Here is a 25095-nt window from a genome sequence, read left to right as displayed (position 1 = left end):
GTACGATTTATAATATCAATAAATGTATTCTTTTATTGAACACAATAGAAATTTGTGTTATAACTTGCCAAAAAGCGTTCTAGATTATTTCGTACCGCTTTGCAATACATACGATAAAACAGTGTCGGAACACTTTTCATTACACAGCATATTCTTTTGTAAATTTATCGAAACAATTCTGTCCATCGTTATTGATAGAAATCAAGCAGCTTCTTCATTTTTATGTTATTGACTCTAGGATTTTGTACCATAGTAATCGCGTGATACACGCTCAATAGGAGAATAATACTGGAATCGGAGAAAAAATGCGAAAGACCGAGGACAGAATTGTCTCAAAGCGCTTACATATACGTAGTATAAAATATAAAAATGTTAATAGCTTTTCTGTATATGTTATAATTTGAATTCTAAGCCCAAAGATTTGACAATAAATACTAGAATATCAGTACTTTCTTCGATCTGAAAGAGAAAATATTTTACGTATTGAATTACGAGGTAATTTACTCGAGGATAAATGGTAAACTTCAATAACCGAATAATTGAATACTAACCACTTTCATAGTTGGTTTTCCGCCGCCATGGCCAGCTTTAGTCTCAATCTTAATTAATAGAGGATTCGTTTGTTGCGGCAAGTTTCCTAGAGTGTTTTGCAAGGTAGCAATGAGCTTTAAACTGTGCAATGGTACTACTCGATCATCATGATCAGCAGTGAGTAACAATGTCGCGGGATATTGTCCACTTTCCGGTACTTTAACATTATGCAACGGCGAATATTTTAACAAATTCTCAAAATGTTTCGGATCGTCCGAACTACCATAATCAGATACCCAGGCAACGCCGATAGTAAACTTATGGAAACGCAACATATCCATCACACTATTAAAAAAACATGATGTATGTAAACTAAAAACTAATCTAATCTTGAAACAATCATAAGAGCTTACCCAACTTGAGCAATTGCAGCACCAAAAAGATCTGGTCTTTGATTGACGCACGCGGCAATTAACAGACCACCGTTGCTAGCACCTAAAATACTAAGTTTCGAAGACGTAGTGTATTTATTCTCGATCAAATATTCGGCAGCGCATTGAAAATCATCGAATACATTTTGTTTGTTAAAGAAGCGTCCGCCGTTATGCCATTTCTCTCCGTATTCGCTGAAATTGAATTGCAAACACGTTTCACATCAGAGGTATGTTCATCGTATCTATCTACGATGCCCCTTGACTTACCCACCGCCGCGTATATTAGCCACTGCTAGTACGCCGTTTAAATGCTGAACAAAAACCAGCTTTGTAACGCCAAATGTCGGTTGAATGCTCACATTAAAGCCTCCGTAACCGTACAATAAGACCGGCATAGAACCATCCAAAACTGCGTCCTGAGTCAAAGACATATTCCAGTACACTGTTCAATGTGAATGTAACAAATTATATCACATATACCTACATGTCTCATTACTATGAACATCGGAATCTTCGTACCATCTTTACTCGTATAAAATATTTGATCAGTTTTGTACAAACAGGCATCAAAATTTTTTACTTTGATTTCCCGCAATACCTACAAATTTTATACACATGTACAATTTGTTTGATCAACGTCACGTTCGCCGTACGAGGAATAATACTGACTTGCGGTTCTTCTTCATTTTTCAAATCAACTCTGTATATAATACCAGGGATCAAAAATGATTTAAACTGATAAAATATTTCAGAGTATTTCTTCTGTCCCGCAAAATTGACTATCGTACCAACGTCAAGCGGAAGTGATCTGAGTTTTTCACCATTTATTAAACTATGTACTTGTAAGACACTCTGAAAAAGATTATTAATATTACTGGAATCCATCTCTATCTGTTTTCCTTTACCGAATATTAATTTTCTCATTGTTCGTCGATGTTTACCTTAACATGTTCAATATAGCAAGCTACAAATTTATTACCATCAACTGCACATGCCCAATCTAATACATTATCAGGATGTTCTGGTAAAAGATCAACCCACTTTTCCTGCTTATAGTCCAATAAATCTATAGCTATTAACTTGTAATTTGGTGCGCCTTTGTTCGTTCGAAATATGGCCTTGGTGCCATCGTTTGTTACATACTAATTAAAAAGATTTACACAAAACGATAAGTAACAGAGGAAAAGATGGAATACAAGAAAAATAAACGTTTATACTTTGTGCCACTAACTTCATAGTCAGCTTCAAGTTTATCGACTACTTGAGTTAATTGTAATTTCTCATTCAGTTGCATCCCCGGCTTTAATTCCGTAAAGTAAACTAAATTGTCTCTACAGTCTTTCACAGGTGTGATTATTAGCCATTTCCCGCAATCCGAAACTTGTGCACCTCTAATAATATAAAAACGTAATCGACAAGTGTATCGAATATGTTACATTCAGTAAAATGTGTTCTCATAAATTATTGAACATACGAAATGCAGATGTCTACGACCAAGCAACGTTGTTAAAACATTATGCCACTCACATTCTCCATAAAGGCTCTTCAAGAAATTCGACAACAATCACGTCTTTCGACTGAGGCGTACCCACAACGTGATAGCAGAGCTTCTGGTTTATATTACTTTCTGTCTCGGAACCATCAGTTTTACCTTTTTGTTCCGGATAGCAGCCGTAAAATATTCCGCGGTTATCATGAGTCCAAGTTATTGGAGAGTACTTCACTTTTTCCAAAATTTCTGGATACTTTTCACCTATTCGTTACATTATTCAAATAATGAAGTAGTCAATGATTAATCATTAAAAAGAGTATAAACTATACCTGTTTTAGTGTTCATGAAATGGATTGTACACCAGTCGGATCCACTACTAGACAATCCATATGCAAATATACTACCATCCTCGCTAAATTCACTGCTACTGATAGCAACAGTACCATCTTCTGATAAAGTATTTGGGTCCAAAAATACTCTTGGTTCACCATCCAGAGTGTCTTGCACATACAGGACACTAAAAAGATTCCTCATATGGAATGGCATTCAAACTAAATTAACATTTATTCTTCTTACCTTTGATTTTGCAAACCAGTGTTCTTATAGAAATAATATTTGTCTCCATATCTGGCTGGGCACGAGTATTTAGGAAAATCCCACAGTTGCTTGAGCCTTTCATAAATATCCTGACGGGCCTTGCACGATTCCAAATAGGGCTTAGTAATTGCATTTTGAGCATCGACAAATGCTTTAGTTTCCTCAGAATCAGGATCTTCTAACCATCGATAAGGATCTTTCACCTATTAGAAGGAAAGAATAAAATTCCATACTATAAATCCTACTTATGTCTACTTAAGAAATAAAAATAAAATTAAAAAATTAATGCTTGTTCATGAAAGCTTAACGAAATTAATTTGTTCATCTTTTAAACACTAATATAATTTATTATCGCATTGATATGTGAATTTAGGATAAAAGAACAGTATACTTTATCTTGTCCTAACCTCGACACCGTGATAATTATCGACAATGGTATCATCTCGACGTGTATTGGGATATTGCAATTTTTCCATGATTTTTTTATTTTCTGCGTGCTCTTGTACTGACGGATCTAACACCTGAATTTTTCACAAACCGGTCTAGTTAGGTTCAAAACAGTTTTATCAATAAACAATCGTATTAATGAAAAAACCTCACTTTCATAGTCGAAATAGATAATCCACGAATAAATCGCGTGCTCGTCGAAGCCGCGAAATTCAGCAAACTTATAGAATTGCTACCTCGAAATTTACGGGAGCAAACTTTTATCACCGTATTTGCAATTAATGACGTAGAACTAACATACATTATTCGTATAATGCAGATAAGATTGTGATAACTTTCTTTGCAATATTTGATCGTTATATAAAAGTATTATTTCCTTGGTAGCTGCACATTCTAGGAAATACACAAGTATGATAAGTAAAATTTTATTTATTGTATCTGCAAAATGGCAAATGTGCAAGAAAGATATCTCAACAGTATAAAATATAAATGTGTATATTTTCTCTTATACTATATATATAGAAGTACTAGAAGTACTTAACAATAAATAAAAAGAAATGTTTGTAATTTCTAGTTTATATCTACGATTGTATACTATATACATTAAAATGTTGTTATTGTAAAATATATTTAAGTAAGAACTCGTTTATGCAGACAAAATTACGGAAAACATTCGTGGGGCATGTGCCTTCTCAAAAAAAGTTTTTAATCACTACTTGCCACTTCGAAATCACAAAAATATATGTATATATATAAAACTGATGTGTTTTTTGTGCGTAATGGGTCTTCAGATAAAATAGTCAATCAATTTTTCCTTAAAATAACAGCCTAATTAAAGCAGTTTTGCAGCGATGTTAAATAATAAACCAATAAGCTGATACAAAACATGATTCTGAGGAAATGATACACATCACAAGTAGAGGTATATGTATGTATCTATTTCGATCAGTAGCGAGAAAGCGAAACATTCAATGCGTTATTAATATACGCAACAAAAATTGTCATCTTATCAATATAATAATCATAAATTAAATAGTAAAGCTGACATATGACACGGAAGAGTGCGGGATACTATTCTTTCTTATCAATTGGCCTTATTACCCCCCCTTTAGTATGAGATGTTAACTGACACGTAAACGTGACTTTTTGTAAGATTCAACTGGTCATCGATAGCGTGGAAATGCAGTATCGTATCAAACGTAAAACATACAACAATTTATAATTTGAGCAAAATGTACTTTATTCATAGTCTATTTATATTCGTTTCATTCATGATTCTTCGAGAAAGAAGAATGGAATTTGGTCTAACTTGCAGACAAACGAACTTCGTAAAGAGAACGCATACCTCCCTAAACTTCTGTTAAACCAAAATCCAATGACGAAATGGTTACGGTTACGGTTTGAAAAAGAATGAAGAGAGAGAGAAGCGAGAATGAAAGGGCACTGTCTGCACTATTTACGAGACTGAAAAAGACTGTGGGAGGATATACTGCTGATCACGAAGAGTAGGCATAGAGAATTGCGTCGCGACGATACTTATCACGCGCGGGTCAACTGTACTTTGTGCTGCGAACTTAGATAACCTTTTGCGTGTGTTCCAGACCCCCCTCTGTTTTCCCAACCACACGGAGATCATATAATATCAAAATCCACCGCCAAAATTATTCATTTCGAATCGTGTCTGCGACTACATCCGTGCTTCATTCGATCAAGTGCATAAGCTGTGAACTGCGCTCTCACTCAAGTGTTCTAACCTTACAACAAACCGTCGACCGTCTCTCTGCACCTAACGTGATCTAACCGGACTGTAATCCGTCAACACGAAGAGGTCAAATTCAACGAAACGCGTACTTGTACGTCGAGGATAATTTGAATATTTCTTTCCAATCTGTCAGCACACGGAGGAATGCAAAAGGACTGCCGAGATTGTTTAGGTATCCGATACCGTATTAATTCCCTGGATCAAACGTGGAAGTGGCTGCATCAAACAATCGCCCTGCACGACTATCTTATCTCGATTACCGCCAGTCAATCCAACTTTTTGAGACATACCTGTCAGTAGGGTCGCTATCTACTGATCAAAATATTAACCATTACCAAGGCTGATTTTGCTAAATTACGCAAGTGTTTAAAAACTGTTCAGTTCAGTAGTCAAAGACTGATTTTCAAGACAGAATCTTTCTCAAAAGAGTACGGTTTTCATATTGATACCAACACGCGATTCATCGTCGCATAATAGCGTGCATGCGCGAATAAACGACAGACAGAGAGAGAGACAGAAAGAGAAAAGAAACTCGATTTACACGTGTGAACGCTGTTCAAAATGTCTCTGATAAATAGATTCACGATTATCGTCAGACGCAGAACTCCGTTCGAAAATTTACGTCACGTGTCTAAATACTCGACGAGTTCCAATGAAAATAAAAAAGATCTTAACGGTACGATTACGAAGTCAGTATTCATATCGCAATCCACAGATGTGTTCACCAATTTAGCCCTAGAGGATTGGTTTTATAGAAATTACAATTTCACCAATCATCATGTATTACTTTTCTGGCGTAATGACCCGTGTATCGTGATCGGACGTCATCAGAACCCTTGGATCGAGCACAACACTCAATTGGCCGAGAAACGGGGTATAGTGCTGGCCCGTCGGAACAGCGGCGGTGGTACCGTTTACCACGATAATGGTAATTTGAATCTGACCTTCTTCACACCGCGGGAACGATACAACAGAAAATACAATCTGGACATCATTACCAGAGCTCTGTATCGGGAATGGGGCTTGCAAGCGGACATCAATAAACGCGAGGACATCGTTGTTGAAGGGAAATACAAAGTATCCTTTCATGTAATGTATCAAAAATACTTATTACATATGTATGTACGTTTACACAGGCCGTTCCAAATTGATATATGACATGATTATGTAGGTCAGTGACAGAGAGATGATGTTTGCTTAAATCATATTTTTGAAATTGACTCATAAAATCGACTGGTAATCATAGATTTCGTTTTGCTGTTTAATACGAATCATCATCTATGTATCGTATGCATGTTACATATTTATATGTTTTTAACTACGCATTTCAGACTACTTATAAAGCATCTAGCAATTTTGCAAAAGTGAGTTGTTTGTATTGATAAATAACAATTTCATATATTTTGTATATTTACGTAAAGATAAATTGGAACAACCTACTTGCTTGAAGTAAAGCTTCGAAGAAGCATGACCAATATTTCCTTAATTATCTCAAAACGCAGATATCTGGTACCGCAGCAAAATTAGGACGACCGAACGCATACCATCACTGCACGCTATTGGTCAATGTAAACAAAACAGCTTTAGGTTTAGCTCTGGAGAGGACCGAGGTAATTTTTCTTCAATTATTATCACATTTTTAAAAATCTACAATGATCAGTTTGATAGTGATGCTTGCAGATTCTCCGAGATAAACATCGTCCGTAATAAGTATTCAGGAACGTCTGTTTGAACTTTGATTTTACGTACGATGTTTGTCAGAAGATTTCTTTTTTATGTATCATTTACTAATAATAAAAATACGTTTGTTACATTGCAGAATGACGTAGAAACAAATGCTACAGCATCCACACGTTCTCCGATAAAAAATCTAATTGACGTAAATTCTCATATTCAAATGGAGAAACTCATTACCGCGATCGGCTGGGAATATCTCCGTACGAAAGCTCTTGTTGTAGAAGACGGTGGCCAGGAGCTTATCCAACGTCAGAAAGGATTTCAATATATTAATCCAACCGAGGACTGGTTCCCAGGTAATCACGCGTCAAGAGTGATTAATAACCGTAAGTTCCCACTGAGATTCCAGTTTGATAATCGTTCAACTATTTCATTTCAGGACTGGATAAATTAATAAGCGAATTTCGTTCGTGGGAATGGAACTACGCAAAGACACCGAAATTCAGTGTGACGCGCGTTTTAGACCTGCCCGTGCAGGACAACAAGGTTCATCGATTTAATTTGACGCTAGAGATTCAAAACGGTATCATCGAGGAGGTAAAGATGAGAATGCCAGCAGATTTGATATCAAACGAAATTAACCAAGACGCGAGCGTAATAACGAATCTACGTGGCACGAAATACGATCACGACGTAATGGAAAGTATAATATCCACGATAGGTTGTAAGACGGTTACGCTAAGTACGAACGAAAATAAAAGTAATATGGTTGCTACGCAATGATTAAAACCATCACACAATCATAATGATCATACTTAAATTATTTGTTGTGTTTAGAAAATCGAATTATTGTATAATAGACCGGGAATCTATTACAGGCTCGTATCGCATATATGGTTTTGCATAAAGACTTTTTATTATTCACTGCTGTTATATGCATGTAGTATATTGTAATATAAATGTACAAAAAGGAAGATTATACATCGTACGATTGTATATCACAATTTTATATTTTTACATTATGGATGTGTATATGTGTTATTTTAATAAACCGTTGTTATTAATAAATGCTGGATAAAGCATATCCATTAAAGATTGTTTATCGTCGAATTTACTTACTAAATTTATTTTTGTGCAATTCGTATTCTCTGTACATAATCCGTTCATTTTTGTCATTTGTCATTTATCATTTCTTGGTCGATGACCCGATTAATAATGTACGATGCATAATAACAATCGCACGTGTACATCACTATTAAATAAGGCATTGCATAAGAAGCACGTACAATAAAAAAAATTGAAACTTCATCACAGAATAAATTATACAGCGGGCTCGGGCGCAGGGTCTTCCAGCTCCCACGTTGTGATAATGAGTTTAACCAAGTTTAACTTCTACAGTCACGTATGAACTCTCTCTATGAACGTCCGGTACCATTGTTATTTAAATTCGGAGATATCGATGGATGACGATAAAGACCCGGTTGTAGCATAACTTCCGAATATCTTGGCGGTGGACTATGTAAATCACATTCAATCACATTTCTGTCGGTGCCATTGTCCATGTAATTTTGATAGTACCAATCGAGCAAGGAAACGTCGTCGGGTTGTTGCCGACGCCTGCATCTCCAGTTGATCGAGCACTTTCCGGATAACCAGACATAACAAATAAACATTCCACTCCCAATACCAAGCATATAACCGGCAAGCAAAATCTGATACGGTAAATATATGTTCGATGAGTTAATTATGGTTTGATTGGGCGTTTGCTCACACATCGAGAGATTCTTGTTATTCAACGTGTCGGACTTGTCGTGTTTCGTTAACGATTTATTTTTTTCAACAGAGACACCATTTTCAACATTTGTCCGATGATGATAGTAGTTATGCGTTTTTAATACGGGTAGCAGAATTATCTTTTCAAATTTCTGTATACGATTTTTCTTGCCACAAACTTCGTCAAAATCGACATTTCTGTGTTTTAATTGTAATTGTAAATTTTTCATCATTTCATTGCAGGACCATGGATTTCTGAAAAAAGATATTGTTCCTTTACTTTCGATCGTTCATGACTTATCTAGAGTCAGATATGCTACAATGTTGTTTAGTACTAATTAAATTAGAGCCTCAAAACTTTAAAGTGAGAATTAAAATAAAGAATTAATTATATTAATGAAACCGTATCGTCTAGCATTTGTAATCTCTGCTCTCATTTGACGTACCCTTCTAATGATAATTTTTTCAAAAAGTGCAATGTGTGCACGACGTCGTAGCTCATCTGAATCATCAAATTGTTTGAGAGATCGAGGGAACGAATATGCGTGAGTCCATTGAACGTGTCTGAAGGTAAATGGTTAATCTGACACGAATCCAGACTTAGCTCCTGTTACAAATTAATAAAAGTCGAATATACATTTCTCGAATAAAAATTGTCACGTAATATAATGGATACACGCATCTATTATTACCATTAACGAGGGAACTCGTAACTTTGGTACGTATGATTTGAAATTATTTCTCGATAGTTTTAATATCCGAAGGTTTTTATTTTCTTCGAAGAGATCGTCTGAAATAGATTCAAGCCTGTTTTTGGAGAGATCCAACACCTTTAAGTCTCTAAGGCCAACAAAGGCACTTAGATTGATTTCACTAATTGCGTTCGTGGAGAGATTAAGGTACTTCAAATTGGTCAGCCCTAAATCCTAAAATGATATGGAATTTCATCATGAAAATGAAAACACATTGTTTATAATCAATTACAATTATTTCGACACACATTTATTACATGTATTCTAACGATGAATAATTTGATAAAATCTGAAACATACCCTCAGCTCGAAATTATGTAAACTCGATATTATATTATCCGACAAGTCGAGAGCTTGCACACTGCTCGGTGCATCTGTATATATGTTGTAAAGATGGCGACCATTGCAAGAAGCGCGCATCAAATCATACCAAGTGTCACACACGCAGAACGACGTACATTCCGACAATTCTTCCAAAGAAATTGTAATTCCAACGAGTTGGGATACAAGGAACACGATTAAACAAACTACAGAATCACGAGTCATGATAAAATGAGACTCGGCTGTTTAGATAGTCAATGAAAGTGCTAAACTAAAATAGTTAACAATTTATGAACGGAACCAAAATTCACTTCTGTCTCACAATCGCTTTGCTATCTTATCTTGTAACGCGACGGGAGGGGCATTGTGTGAATGTGTTAGTGATTGGGATTCGTCATCGTAGGTCGTAGGATCTTGATAAGCCTCCTTACATATTGCCTACTGTTTTCCAATACAAAGCAAAGATAAACAATGAATCTTTCCACGAAGTGTCATCTGACTGAAGACAAAGCTAGCGAAAATATGACTGCCGGACCGGATTTGACCGGGGCTTATGACTTGTTTTGAAACTCGTAGGCGCTTTCGTTTTTGAAGGGTCTCAGGTAAACGAGAATTGCACCCTTCAGAGGGTCGAGGAAAGTACAGATAGGAATTAGGCGTCATTTGCCTGGTCTTTTACATCAATTGCTCTGAACCTAAAGCGTCCAACGCGCTACGCGGACAGGAATAAATGGTGCGTCATAATCATAAACCGAGGGTAATTCTTTGGAAAACAACTTCGCCACAGGCCAAAACCGATGACCGCGATTTATTATATATAAGAACTGATATCAATAGAGGATAGGAACGAAATTTATTTTTAGAATGGAAGTTGTTTTTCGGACACGGCCGGTCTTTCGCTTTAATTTCGGGTGAGAAGTAATTTACATGGTGTTAAATAGTATCTACTATTTAAGGGATGAAATAAGTTTAACGAATCTTATGAATTAATTGATTACTTCGATACTTTATTTGAAAATTCGATTAAGATAAATTGTCAATGTTTTACGATCGATGCAGTGAAAGTACGCTCTGCTTTTATCAATTGATTTTCAATGAATCATTTTCGGACACCGATAAACGTCTTCCGTAGAAATTCCGGACGCACATTGCATTTAACATTCTCCACGTGAAAGAAAGTTAAAGTTCTCTGTCGAAACGTGTTTAGCGTTAAAGAGCTACGGTAATAAACACCGAGATGACTAATCGCAAGCCTTCGTTACATTAAGAGCGAGAGGTAAAGTATTCAATGTATCTACCATGCGTATAATACAACGATGAGCACAATCACGCTCCTTTACGAGCGGAATGGCAGCCGGTGACAATTAAATGTTACTCACTAGCCCTTGGCACCTCTTTCGAAGCCAAACGAGGGGTAGCATTCAGTGAGCTACCAGAGCAGCGTATATTGCGCAACGTCCACGGAAATAAATCTAGGATAGGCTGCTGAGAACGCGTGGACCGCTGCCTTCTATTCGGCCTTACACGATCCCTCTCCACTGCCCCTTGCATCTTCCGGCCATTTTTATTGTTCGTCCTCCACGCCACCATGACAAGCATACGGTATGCCACTGCGAACGCCTCACCTTCGCCGACCATGTACTATGCCGCATTTGATCGATTTATCGGCACAACACCGTCCCGAGACCAGACAGCCTTACAGATTCGTGACTTTATTTCAAATTACGCGAAATGAACGAATAATCACAGATCTTTATTTCCGAAAGTTGCTACGGATCAGCTAAAGAAAATACATGATAGCTGCCGGAGACTATCCACTCCATTGTATTTCGTCACTGGCGCCCTCAGCTGAGAACTTTCTATGCACAATAATTCGTGATTAACCGTACGATCGATCGCGATTTTGCATTGCAGCTAAATACGTGACGTGAGCGGGACAAGGAAATGATTTTCGCATCGTACTGAATTTTTAATTTTCATCGGTTAAAACTGATATTTAAATTATGCTGAATATTCAGCAATTAGCATTTACATTTGTTTTTTAATAAATGAGATGGATGTAGTTTGAATACGGTGCAGTCACAAATTTTGCAAATACTTTCGAAGGTAAGACTTTGCGACACATTCCCTGACGCCTGACGCCTGAACGGCATCATGTAGATATTCCACTCGGCGTGTGTCGTCACCGACCTTCTCAGCTGACGTGAAATGGCCGCCTTCTACTGACAGCTGAACCACAAACATGATTTTCCTCTGCTAAAACGTATTCTACTACCATGAAATCAGTGATTTACCCTCTAATACAGAGGTTGGGTCATTTTAATATTAATACCTTGAGGAAATACGATGTATTTCAATAAAAAGATGTTACAGTATGGTATTCAAGCGGTAGTAGGATTATCTCGCGAAGCGAGGCTTCTTTGTTTCGAAGCGTATCGTCAGACCGATCACTCGCTGAGATTTCGTCACAAGCGTTCTCAGCTGATGACAAAATGACCGCTTCGTGTACTCAACTACCAGCTGATTACAAAAGAATCGTTCATAATGGCTAGGAAAATCGACGTTTCCGTTCGATATACGAGGTTGACTGTACGAAATAAGGTAAACGCGCATAGAATTCGTACCGGTTCAGGTATAACCGGCGTACTTTGAGCTCGGTGAGAAAAAAGGACGCCAGAAGGGACGCCGAGTACAGACGTACGAAAAAATGGAGACGGTTGAGAAAGTGGAGGGTCTCGCGAAGCGAAGAGCTTTGGCTAGGGTTCTAGTCTGCGATTTTTTCCCGTTCTTCTCGTTGTCCGGGCGAACGGCCAATGAGAGTAAGTAGGTCAGCGCGGTCGCCCAATCAGGGCTCGAGGCCGGGTCACGTGGGTTTGTTGTTATCTATCAGCTGTTTTTCCCGGGCGGGCGGGTGGCCGGCCGGCGCAGTGAAAGCCGCTTGGTAGTCTATCCTCAGTCCCTCCCGGTCGCTCAGCTGTGCGTCACATGTCGGTTACCGCGAGTCTTACTCCTGCCTGTATACCATCGAATCGTGTACCGCTTGCTCGTTTAGGCTACCGTACTACGCCGGATTTTTATTCACCGGCAAGCGTCAGGCATATATTATGCTATCTACCGTATCCACATCGACGTATTATCACAAATCAATCACCAAGTGCCTCGAATATGCGGACGGCGTGACGAACGCAGGCAACGGTGCACGCCGTTTTGTTGATACATTGAGTCCTGTGTTCAGGCCGCGAAGGCCACCGCGTCCTTCCTCGGTCTAAGAATCGCGGTTTCAATTAACACGCAAAACTGCCTGATTTGTCTTAGGCGTTGTTTAAACGAGTCATCGTGGAACGATGACCTAAAGTGCGTCGCAGTACGGAGCTCAATGAAGTAATAAGAAAGTAGGGGAAGTTCAGGTACCGCGCGAGCATACCTACCCTAAACCAGTGTCCTGTTTCCGGGAGTGCTTTCCAGATATTCAGTCGGTCCCCAGCGGCGGTATCGATCGTATCGTGCTACGATCATTTGACTACGAGCGTTCGGACTGTTGAATCGCGCGTGACATTGTTACTTAGTTATCTTCGTGTTTGTGCTCTGCGATCCGCGTCAATATTTTGACGAAACTTGCGGAAACGTGACCGGTAGTGGAAAATAAATTGCAGTGCAAATGTTATTGACCGACCGATTCATGAGAGATACTTTTAAGGACGATTCGATACACAGTGTTCTGTGAAGGAGTATTGGAGTGCATCGTCGGTCGAACGCTGTCGATTCGAAGCGACATTGATCGGGAACGAGAGCAGAGATCGTTTACACATAGACGAATAATGTCGACGGGAAAGAGGCTGGCCAAACGCAGCATAATCGGCACCAGAGTGTGTGCTCCCGGCGACGACGGGAAGTATTACAGTGGCGTCATTCACGCCGTAAAAACGCCGGCGTCAGCCGCGTCCGAGTCAGGCCTCAGCATTACACCGAAGACTCGCTACTCCGTGCGCTTCGACTCCGTTCCAGGCGGTCGGCCACCGAGTCCGAGCACCGAATACTCCGACCGCGACCTCATCGGGCCTGGCTTTGGATCCGTTACGAGCGCGCACCTCGTGCCCGGCCAGAAGGTCTATTTAACGTACAACGGACGGGAAATTCACGCGGAGGTCACGCAACATCGCGAGCACCTCGACGAAGTGGACGTGATAATTGCACCGAACGGCCAAGAGGTGAGTCTCGATAATACGTCCAATTTTCTTATGCTTCTTTTTCTCGCCATACTTCTTTTTCAATGCCTGCCGTTTCGTTTCGCGTGGTTCGAGGAAGCGGCCGGCCTTCCCGGAACTTTTCGAACGGTATATGTATCGGGGTAACCCTCGGGCGGCGGATGTGCAAACGGTGACGCGGCTATTTTTACTTGCTCCTTCTCTTGTGTCGTTTAATGACAATGTTCACTCTATCAGTTTGATTCGAAATGATACGGTCCTCCCTTCGAAGGTTACGTTCTATTTTTTAATTTCTTCATCAAGAAAATGATTTCAAAGTTAGACCATAATTTAAAAATGAATAATTCGCTTAAATACTATCAGCAATACGATAAACTCCGTATTGAGAAATGGTCTGGTTTGCGTATCGTAGAAGTAGGATAGGGAATAGATTGTGAAATTTCACTTTTGTTTACGTTCATGCATTCGCGCTCTTCTTTTCTATTCACGAAACTGTTTTTCCGTATGTTGTCGATGCGTGCAAGAACAAAAAAGAACGAACAAAGCGTTGGCGAACTGTGCACATTGAGCATAACGAGGTTTGATACGTCATACGTACGCCGGGTCTCGTTGCGTCGTCGGAGCGCAGGTTAGCGCGTGTCGTGAGCGCATGCGCAGGCTGCAAGATCGGTCGTGTTCACGTTCACGACGCGAGAGTATTTTCAGAGAGCGGCGAAAACGCGTTCTCGCGCGCGATAACACACCGTCGCCGGTATCGATGACATGCTCGACGAATTGCAGCGACGGCGTTATGTGTTGACATAGTCCCCAGAGGCGACGTGATGCCTCGTTCGCGGCTTATTGTTAGTAAAATTAGTTCGGAAGCTAGCAAGAGTCGTTTCCTCTCTTTCCGCGTTCTTGTCCAAAGTAATAACATATAATTCAATTTTTGAAGCTATATTCGTCCGTTGACGAAAACTATTTATGAACTTCTGCACTTGTAATATGAAAAGCATAAATTCAACACGTAGTACAATGGAACGTGTACCATAGATATTCATTTGAGATTCGTCAGAATCAGAGTTTCGCAAGTCGAGTTGAGCGATCGCGAGGCGGCTGCCGGCTGTTGCCGGGTGGGTGTGTGTGCGTGCATGCCGTTAATCAGAAAATTTAATTTTCGTGACCTCGTTCCACGAGCGGACTATACAGCGAGTGTCCTATTTACGGGCCGCGCATGAGCGGCGACACTCGCTTCCCCTGTCCTCGGGATAGAGAGGGATGGAAGGGGCAAACGCGTTACCTTGCACTGTTCTATGTAGCTACAGGATACGGATAAATGCGAACAGGCCACGGCGGTTGCGAGGCGTTATCCCGCGCACGCACAATTGAATCCGTTTCTTTTGCTATCCCGCGATCAAACGGATGGCCGGTCGAGAATATTCCGAGAGGAAAGAGATATACTTGATAGCACAGCCTCGATGGTAACTCGACGGTAGAGGGGATAAATATAATATCCAGCGAGCGGACAACAGGTTAACGAATGGGTTAACAGAAGGAAATGCCTGCGTCTCGCTGCGCGTTCGACATTAAGAGTCACACGATACACGAGACCGATGCCAGTTCGTCGATTTTCGACACGCCTTTCTCGAGTTACGGCCGGATAGAATCTGTGCGCTCGCGCGCAAACACGTATACATGTTCTATACACGCGCGTACAGTCGGTTGCCGGGAGCCGCAAGAGTTTTTTGCAGATTCGTAGAAAAGCGTAGCGAGCGCAACGCAATAAGTACTCCATAAAACGAGGGATAGCGCTTATTACGGTCGGTCAGGCGTGGCAGAGAAATAAACGCAGCCTCGATACCGCTACGTGGGCGCGGTTAGATTCGTAATGAGAGGCACTGGCGCGCGGTGGGCTCTCTTGGCTGTCCGTAAAGCCGAAGCTCTTTCCTAGCGCGCGCGTGTGCGCGCGTCTGTGAATGGATGCGGGAGAGGTCGGCTTTTATGCGCGAGCCGGGCTACGGTAGTAGTAGGTACTTGCCGGTGCACCGGCTACCGGTGACCCCACGTGGAACGCATTAGAGCAATATCTTTCTACCTCCGTTAGGTAGCTCAGGCGTGACCATGGTTCCATTTCGTGGAAACTTTGCTGCGCGTGCGCCTCCGGGGGAAAAATGAACCGGATCTGGTCGAGCCGAAGTGTCCGGTTCCGATATGTTCGCGTTTGTTTTGCACCAGTTCGCCGAGAAATCGGCGCGCGGTCCGAGTACTTCATTGCGGCAGTAAACACGCCTTCTTATCTAACGCTAGCGTTATTATCGTTCTCGCTGCTTTTCAACTTTAGATTATACTATATCTGACAATAAAAAGGGAATACCTAAATTTCCTATGACCCGAGAATCTGTACCTTCCTTTTTCTTTGACAATGAATAGAAGCCCCGAGAGCAATATGAAGGGGCAAACCATTTCGACTTTATTCTGACCTGGAAATTATTACCTTTCTTTTCGTTTGACAATCGACATGAGTTCCGAGTTACTGGGATCGTAAATGGTATGGGTTTAGGATTTATTGACGGTAGATTGCCTGAGGGATCATCGATAGGCATCTATATTCCTTTGCTGCAATAAAATTTCTGTCAGGGGACGAAAGTGTAGATCATAAATGAAAATCATGCAAAGACCTTTGTTCGCAAGAGCCACGTGAACAACGATGCCTGCATGTGACATACAAGCAAACATAGTAATTTCGATCATCTCGCTCGCAGTCATAATTAATTTTAAACATTGTATACGCGACGACAATGTAACAGGGCGTGTCCTTCGCACTTCTGCCTTCTTTGATTCATCGCGATCATTTGTAATCCTTAATCGCCGTATAATTAATTCATCGACTGAGTACATACTCTGACGCAAGTCGTTTTTCGCGTCGTTACCTGTTTACACATGCGATACATACGTGAACGTAGATGGCTGACTTTTAGTGACGTCGAAGGTTACTGAAGCGTGAATCGGTAAATACTCGGATGGCGTTTATCTGTTAGCGCAAGTATGCGTAAGTAGTAATTTCAAAGCTTCCGCACGTTCCCCTGGTCGGCGTGCGTTTCGGCGTCGAATAAATATCTTTCATGCGATTCATCGGCACACCCCTTCTGTTAACCCTGATAATATCTTAATAGACAGGGTGCTCGACAGCAACGAGGGACATTCTAGTACCGTAGTCCGAAATACCTGGGTATGGGGAAAACCAGACCCGGTGGGTCCCGGCCATGAGCCGATTGTTAATCCTCTGTTTAGGAGCAATTCAGACTCGTCCCCTTGACTAGTGGGTACTTAAAGCTAAACTCGTACTCTTGGTTGGCGGAGTCCACTGAGGCACGCAGCTTACCTGGATTTTCCCTACCTCGCATTTCGGAGTATAGCAATGAATCGCATGTCCTCAGCTATCGTAAATCATGAGTCTTCCGAAGTCGTGACAACTTCCAGTAGCGTGTATACTCGACACGCTGGTTTTAGTATGAATATTGCAAGTACATCCGTAAGCTTGGAGATGTAGTATTAAAGTTAATTAAATATCTCGTTGAGTGTTACCTAGATGTAAAATAAAACATCTGACAGATTTTGCAGCATCAGAAGCAAATTGATTCAAACGAATTATCTTTTTTAATCATACAGTTTTTATTTTCATAATTTAAATGTATGCGTGCACATAAATATTTCGCATGGACGTGTTTAGTTGTTTATTAACCAGTTCAGTTGCTATCTTACTTTGCCTTATACGAATTCCAACTTCATCGGACGGACTTGATCGCGTAGTAAAACCGCCCCTTTAGCAAATCGTTGCAGCTGCATATCTCCGCGTATATCTTATCGTTAGATTGCGGAATTTTATTCACTTGTAGAAAGCTTATGTACATGCGTTTACGAGAAAGTAAAGAGTGATGACGTTTAGGAAGCAAACATGAACAGTAAAGCTGATTGATTTCTTGTCAAAATTCGCACCGGCCGGCGAAAGTTGAGCGTCACTGAAGCGTACGTTTCGCTGTAACGAAAAGGTAGCACGATACTGTACAGTAGTAATGCGTCCCACTGCGGGAGTGCGTTTCGCCGTTAACGGCACGATCCGTCGGCTCTATGTACGGTCACCACGGAAATATCCGAACCGCGGGGTGCATTCGATATAATGGCCACGTTTAACGGTGTCACTGGTCACCGGCACGGGCGTGAGATGATTGAGTAAGAGATGGTGCGTCCGCGCGAGCTTACTAAGTGCGTGGATCCAAAGATAGATATCCCGGCACCGGCTGACCGAACCTAACTGGCCCGCGACTCTACATACACCGGGCAACGAAATTGAACCAATAAAACTCTTTCACGGGCTGATCACTTGTTTACACGTGTAACCCACTTTCCTGGGCTTCTTCTTAATTTTTTTTACTAATAACTTTCGGATTTTTAAGAACTTCATCTGGAAGTATTTCAAATTTTATAAAAAACTGATTATTAATTCTGCTTTTCTGGGTTACTTCCTAATTATTTTTACTAATAACTTTCGGATTTTTAAGAACTTCATTCAAATTTTATCAAAGCCTGATTTAATTCTATTATCGATAGAACTCTCTTAAATTCAGAATTTGGAGCACAGCAGAATTAGATTTAGTTCGATTTGAAATTCGTTTTTTAAAAAGAAGGAACAGGACGTTTCCAGTTCGCGTGCGTGCTTGTCCAACGAGCTGACGGAGCCTCGCGGATGTTTCGTTCGTACTACACGATCATTCGCGCTATCTTGTTGCCACTGACACTTCCGGTAAACGCGCGGTGGTCTTATCTGCTCGATTCGTTTTACTCTTTCGTTGCCTCGCAAGGAATCCGGAATACGTTTAATTTGTACGCCGGGAAGAAACGTTCGTCCAGCAGCTGTTGACAGCTCCGTGATATCCTTGGCGTAATTCATTGCCCTAGTTGCTCGGCAGCCGCGTTTCAGCAGCAGGTGGCCAATCTCCCGATCTCGCTCGTCTTTTTTCGTCGCACGCTCGTACAATTCGAGGTTACGAACTCGACCCGAGGGAAGAGGGGAGACGATCGTAAAGAGAGTTTGATTCGCTCGCCGTATCATCTTTATGTCAACTGTTTCGGGTTATTCCCGTGGTCAGTGATGTTGAAGTTTATGCACGAATAGAACCGTTCAAAAGACAGATTGTCTGAGACTTTAGGTCATTTATAAATAAATTCTAGTCTTCTTTATAATTCATTCCTCGAGTTACGTTCAACAAGATTCTCAAGATTTTTTGGTAAATTTGCATTGAAATGAAATGTGTTTCGCCACGTATAACGGAGATAAAATTGTATTCTCTCGCTTCACGGACTGATTTTCCTCGCGTATTTTTAATTCGCGTAACACCGCGCGCTGAAGTGCCGGGTGCGTGGCGACGCGTATGCTCGTGAGCAATGGGCTATTTAAAATAGTGTTTGCACAGGCCGGAATCCACAGTAGCCGCTCCGTTGCGCGGGATTATGTCATACATGCTTGTACCAGTTCATCGGTAAATAGGTTACGCAAGATGGATCACGGATGGCCGGTCTGCATTAGTATTAACTTATAGTTACGAACCGGCCGGCGCGCGTCCCCGTAGTTCGACGGGAGTACGCGGTGTCAGTCGGTTAAATGAAAACTAGAAACGTTCCACGTGCTAAAATGCTACTTTTCACTCGCCACGACTTGTACGTGTTATCGACGACTTAACGGCTTTCGACGTAAACTTATTATTGAATGAAAGTTCTTCGTGGCACGTAGAAAATGCGAGTTCGACTTGGAACACATATTTTCCTGCAGCGTGTCCCTGACTCAGATTATCGTCTATTTAATTATTTTTAGATACGATATCCATCCTCGTTTAGAATAATAGACGAACTAGTTGCTTATCCTAGGAACATCAACATGGAAATCGCGGGTATCTATTTAGCGTTGTTCCACCGGTAAAAATCGAATATGCATGAGGGAGAGTGAAACCAGTTTGGGTCGAAATCGGTTAGGAGAAAATGAAACGCGACGCAAACGAGGAATTTCCATTTTCTTTTTTACCATCTGCATTCTCTTTTCATATACATGTTTACATACGAAACACAGAGAAACCGAAGTTATGTCACAATTTCGAACGAGGCAGCGATCGCGGTTCACCTTTCTCTTCGTAAAGAGTGCTTGATTTCGGAGTTTGGAAATAACATGGCGACTGGATAGCGGCGGCTAACATCGGAGATACTTGCATCCTAGGCTGGCCGATCGCTCGTAAAGTCGGTCATATTAGAGGTTTACAATGCAACGCCTTCTCTCTACCCGGCTACTCGGTACACCCATCGTTCTAACTCTTTCTGTCTTCCCCCGTTCTTTCTCCCACCTCGCCGATACGGTTTACCGCGATTGCGCCCGTGTCGCAATCATTAACACGCCCGAGTACAATTACCTTGGATATTGGTACATGGCTCTAATGCCACGCACCGCGATGCATATAGTTACGTTGCATGCATACACAGATACATGCATATGCATTGCGCGCGGTCGCTCGCAAGGTTCCGTCGAGAAATGGGCGCGTAGTACGACGCGAGACGTGCGGACTTTTAATAAGTTGCACGCGGCTACGTGACGGTATGGGATTGCAAAATGGAACGCGCGTGCCGGTATGATTACCCGGAATCGTTTCGACGGTCGGAGTAATAGAGGCGATCGCCGTCTGTTCCTCGCCCACGCCTCATCGGTCCCGCTCTCCTTAGTTAAACATCGCGTCGACCGTGAACGAAATTTCATTGTCCGCGTGAAAGTAAATCAGCATGCCGTTCGAAATTCGTGCCAAACCGGCGTCCTTGATTCTCGAACGTTACGCGAGGCACTTGCCTTACGTTGCCTCGCGATCTCCGTGTGTACACATGGCTCATTGGATTCTGGACGTGCACACACAGACGATGTGGCACGTTCACGTGGATCCAAGTAGCGACCCGTGCACAGAGAGTATTGAAGATAGAGGGAGGACGCGATACATCTTCCATGTGTGCGTATGAAATGGATCCGGAATCCAATGAGTATTCCGTGCGTATTCGAAGCAATTTTAAACTGTAAAACTGAATTTTTCTAGACAGGATTCCGGTACTTTTTTCACGCTTTCACCGCGCGACGAATCTTTAGGAACTCTCACGATACTTTGAAAGCGTCTTTTTTTTTTATACTTTGCCACGGGAAAGTTTAACACGTTATGAAATTGGCACGAACCGCGAAATCAGCTGATCGTGGGCAGTACGTGCGTAAGTTTATGCGTCTTCGCCCTCCCACCCGATACGATATTGGACGTAAACGAGCCGGACTGACGTAACAATGCAGCACGCGTCGTAAATTATGATCGATAATGTAACCTTGCACACGTCGAGGTACCATATGGTAGGAATAAGCCATTCGCGTAAGTCCGCCGGGACTTTCTAACAATTTCTGTCGATACATAACACCGAAACGGTGGAGGGGAGGGGGGGGGCCGTGCGTACAGCCTCGTTCTATCGCGGCGTTACGTATCCCGTAGTAATACCGCCACACAACCAAGTATTTATCTCTATTATCTAATCCAACGTTCTAAGTCAAGTTTCTATAGCGACTGCTACCTAATCAAAGTACAGTACACTGAGTGAACGAGTATCATTGTTATCGGACGTTCGTTTATTCATGAGACGGGCAAGTTGCATTAATCATAATGTCCGATTTCCGTATGCTTTATTTGAAATTCAAAAAAGACTTCGTGAACATAGCAGTAAAACGTGCACAGTTTTTTCCTTTTTTTACTTTACGGGACATAAAAATTAGTCTTCCGCTCGCCAGTATAAATGGTCAGGCGATAACGCGTGAAACGCGTCACGATTTTGTTTATCTCGTATGCAGTCGTTCGTTACTTCGTGTAGTATTTGTTGATTATCAAACGGAATGAACGGCCGTTGCCACGAGAAAAAGTAACTGCCGCATGGGACGCGCGAGAACGTGAGGAAAAGTGGCGCGTATCTGGCTGCAACGAGAGAAAAGCGAGGTCGGGCCTTTCTCAAAAAAGTAGGTCGAGAAGGTACCACCGATCGTGTACACGGAACGGCGTGTTGCGTTCCACGCGCGGCGAGATTCACAGGAAAGGTAGGTACTTACTACGTGTATGTAGGTACGTATCGCGTCCTATTCGTCACCGTTGGCGAACGCGCGTGCAACGCATCCCGCCGGCTCTCACGGATACGGTGCCGCGGTCGAGTATTGGGAAAACGGGAGAAAGAGAGTTCACCCGCGTTAGATTGAAACTTGCTACGCCGTACGTGCTCCCTCCGTGACTTTGTGTGTAAATAAGTGAGCGAGTACTTACGCGGTTCTGCTCGTTCGACTATCCACGAACCGGGCCAGTGGTGACGCGTGATAAATTATCGAATTAAGGATGTATTGGTTATACAGTTAATCCCAAAAGTTTATGCACTTCAGAAACGCAATTTAAAAAAAAAAGACGTCGGAAGAACATTGCTAATAATAAACAACAAAAAGAAATTTTCGATTTTTTCGAGATTTTTTCAAGGGATCCTTAAACAGACGGCCTGACACAAATTTTAGTTGTTCAATAATTTACTGGCGGAAGAATATTACTGTATTTTTATTTCTCTCACGCGGCGAGAATGACGGCTTTATTAAAGTCGTTGACATAAGATTAGCTCGAGCCGATGAAAAACGAAGTTGCAGGTGGCACACGAGCAAAACGAGATAAGGACTGTGTATGTATTACTACACCGATCGGATGACGAGAAACCGCTGAAGGAGTAGGTGGCCCCAAGAGTTGCGTACGAAGCGGCTATTTTATTAGATGTCGAGACTCGGATGATTTAACAAGATGCATGAATAAATTACACCTACGATCGTGTCTCGCGACGTAAGGCGTGCTCGGCTGTTTACGCAGTACAGATAAAGAAGAATCAATTATTAGCTAGATGATCCGACCGTTCGTTGAATAATCGCTGCTGCGACTACCCATTTTCCACGAGTATCGTGAGACAAACAGTGTGGGTCTATCTGTTCAGATTTCGAAACACGTAGGATGTAAGTTCGAGCATCTTTTCCTTGGAAGGTATATCGATCAATCCCGTCTATCAGCTGAGAACCAATCGGTAAACTTTCAACGTTCTACATAAATCCAGTCTTTCGTTCGTCGTTTCTACTACGCATTCAAATTCTATAATCATCGGCGTACATAGTTTTATTCACTGATAATCATGATCCGTTTCGCGTTTCTCTGCTTATCGACGCGTGGTCGTCGAATGAAAAATCAGGTAGCGACGCCGGTTGACGAGGGAGTTGAAAAATGAAAACAAACTTTCGCTGCGTAGAACAAGAAGCTGAATCGCGTTGGCTGGTGTAAAGAGACGGGACGAGGAGGCAGCATGTCGGAATAACGCCGTCGCCGCCGCCGCCGCGTACTATGTACGACGGTCGAAACGTGAGGGGAAGGGTTTAAAAGCGGGACAGTAGAGGGGCGAAAGGCGGCCACATACTCTCCGCGTAACGAGAAGAGAGGAGAGCGTGTGCCAGTGTACATTTTACGCAACGACGCCTGTGATATAACGAGCGCACATCGGCCTGTGTGTGTACAGGGTGGTCTACGTAATTGTTACGAGTCGTAAGTACGTCTCTTCTAAATGTCACGCCCTGCGTAGAGAGCGGGACAGAGAGTCCTGGTCAGCGACGTACACAACCACGTTTAAGCCGAGTAGACGAGTTGTTCAAGTGACGACAGGGTTCATTATTAAGAAGATAAAATATGAATGAGCATCTTCTGTTCCTACGAATTTTCTCTTGGTCAAATAAAATCCAAGGGATCAAGCGTTTCCTTGGACTTACCCGTTCTGTTCGAACGCACCTTTACGTGTTTCAACTTCGCACGCACATGCGTCGAATAGCTGCGCGAGAGAGCGAGGATGGAACGCGGTGTCGCGATTTTACCCGGTTCCGCTGGACCCGGCTGAACACAATGACCCAAATGATACCGCGAACCGGGTCGCAGCCTAGATACCGGCGCGGGCCGGCCTTTTCCCGCCCGTCTCTCCGCACAATCGGTAAACGTACTACGTATGTACAGCGGCGTAGTATATCTCGCGCTCGTGCTCGCGACTGGTAGCCCCAGATTTTCACTTTCGCGCGGGTGAACGTTGACACTCTCGCCTTTCGATAACGCGCGAACTGGATCGAGTGCTCTCCTATGCCGACACACGTGCACCTCGATATGCATATGCACGCGTGTCAGGTTCCGTGCTCGTTCCCGATGAGCCACGGCATGCGAGAGCATTGTCGTTCAATGAGTAAGCTCGAGCGATAAACTTTCTTTGTTTGCCGTTTCTTTACCAGCTGGTTAGGGGTTGAAGTACGCGTCGAACAGCTGCACGATGATATTTTAAAGCTCGACATAGTTTCATGCAAATGAACAATCGCTTTGATCGAAGATCCATTCGTACTGATAATGAAAGATGTTATATGTATAAATGGGATAATCTCGTTCTGAGAGAGCGCGATTTGTAAATTCATCGATGAACGATTAATTTAACACGAGTACCGGCGACCGTGTTTGGTATAAACAATTTGATGCGGACTTTCCAAATTGTTCTGTGCTGGTAATGGCAGCGATGATTCGAAGGAAAATCCCGGTAGTCGTTAGACTTGGCTCGCGGTCATTACGAGCCGTGTGTTGGTGCGGATACGCGAGTACAACACTTTTCTTCGTTTGCTTTTCCACCTGAACGCCATTGCACCAAGAGCGCACGGATTACCGTTATCGCCGTTGCGTGACCTGCTTTTTGGTACATACCTTCCCCCGACGCTAAAAGAGGAGAGGAAGAGAAACACAGTGCGAATCACAGTCGTTGAAATCGTATTAAAAGCAACTTGTTTCCTCGTTAATAATTTCATTTAATTGGATCCAGTCGTCGGCTTTCGGACGTTAGAATTCAAGCATGAATTTAAGGGTTTCTTAAACAGAATTTAAGTAGCGAATGTTTTTATTGTTCGAGTATGCGAGTCGGAATTACTGGCACAGTTCGCAAATTTAAGGCTACGGTTTCTCAAGCTCGTAAAATTCGAACAATA

At 42.0% G+C, this 25095-nt stretch overlaps 4 protein-coding genes across 7 annotated transcripts in view; 2 read left to right on the top strand and 2 right to left on the bottom strand.

The window, feature by feature from the left end:
• Positions 1-6: 6 nt before the first annotated feature.
• LOC108625387 (prolyl endopeptidase) lies at positions 7-11617 on the bottom strand. Of its 3 annotated transcripts, XM_026813931.1 has the most exons (14): positions 4847-5404; positions 3655-3894; positions 3462-3575; positions 3034-3257; positions 2787-2974; positions 2493-2718; positions 2197-2356; positions 1907-2107; positions 1635-1817; positions 1450-1563; positions 1233-1381; positions 945-1157; positions 552-876; positions 7-459 (listed from the first exon to the last, which is right to left on the bottom strand). In XM_026813931.1, exons 2-14 carry the CDS (start codon positions 3802-3804, stop codon positions 394-396), a joined length of 2313 nt encoding a protein of 770 aa, XP_026669732.1. In that variant the 5' UTR covers positions 3805-3894; positions 4847-5404; the 3' UTR covers positions 7-393. The 3 variants fall into 3 exon arrangements, with proteins under 3 accessions (XP_026669732.1, XP_026669731.1, XP_026669733.1); XM_026813930.1 differs by lacking the exon at positions 4847-5404 and having other exon boundaries at positions 3655-3971; XM_026813932.1 differs by lacking the exons at positions 3462-3575; positions 3655-3894; positions 4847-5404 and adding an exon at positions 11166-11617.
• Positions 5576-8008, top strand: Lipt1 (Lipoyltransferase 1). 2 transcript variants are annotated; one of them, XM_018025377.2, is made up of 4 exons: positions 5576-6352; positions 6766-6873; positions 7083-7296; positions 7380-8008. In XM_018025377.2, the coding sequence occupies exons 1-4, from the start codon at positions 5825-5827 to the stop codon at positions 7721-7723; spliced, it is 1194 nt and encodes a 397-aa protein (XP_017880866.1). In that variant the 5' UTR covers positions 5576-5824; the 3' UTR covers positions 7724-8008. The 2 variants fall into 2 exon arrangements, with proteins under 2 accessions (XP_017880866.1, XP_017880867.1); XM_018025378.2 differs by having other exon boundaries at positions 5577-6340.
• LOC108625389 (leucine-rich repeat-containing protein 70) lies at positions 8046-11159 on the bottom strand. Its single transcript, XM_018025374.2, has 4 exons — positions 9766-11159; positions 9406-9639; positions 9160-9320; positions 8046-8968 (listed from the first exon to the last, which is right to left on the bottom strand). Exons 1-4 carry the CDS (start codon positions 10009-10011, stop codon positions 8356-8358), a joined length of 1254 nt encoding a protein of 417 aa, XP_017880863.1. The 5' UTR covers positions 10012-11159; the 3' UTR covers positions 8046-8355.
• A 1101-nt stretch (positions 11618-12718) lies between the features above and the next one.
• Positions 12719-25095, top strand: part of Glut4EF (Glucose transporter 4 enhancer factor) — a 70576-nt gene continuing 58199 nt past the window's right edge. Inside the window, exon 1 of the mRNA XM_018025380.2 lies at positions 12719-13994. Within this exon, the coding sequence (XP_017880869.1) occupies positions 13605-13994 (390 nt within the window). The 5' untranslated portion in view covers positions 12719-13604. The remainder of the gene's footprint in view (positions 13995-25095) is intronic.

This window comes from Ceratina calcarata, unplaced genomic scaffold (assembly GCF_001652005.2).
Source record: "Ceratina calcarata isolate Rehan_Ccalc_2016 unplaced genomic scaffold, ASM165200v1 scaffold351.2, whole genome shotgun sequence".
In the NCBI taxonomy this organism is placed as follows: domain Eukaryota; kingdom Metazoa; phylum Arthropoda; class Insecta; order Hymenoptera; family Apidae; genus Ceratina; species Ceratina calcarata.
The sequence above is the reverse complement of the archived record's forward strand: the minus strand, read 5'-3'. Positions and strand labels throughout refer to the sequence as shown.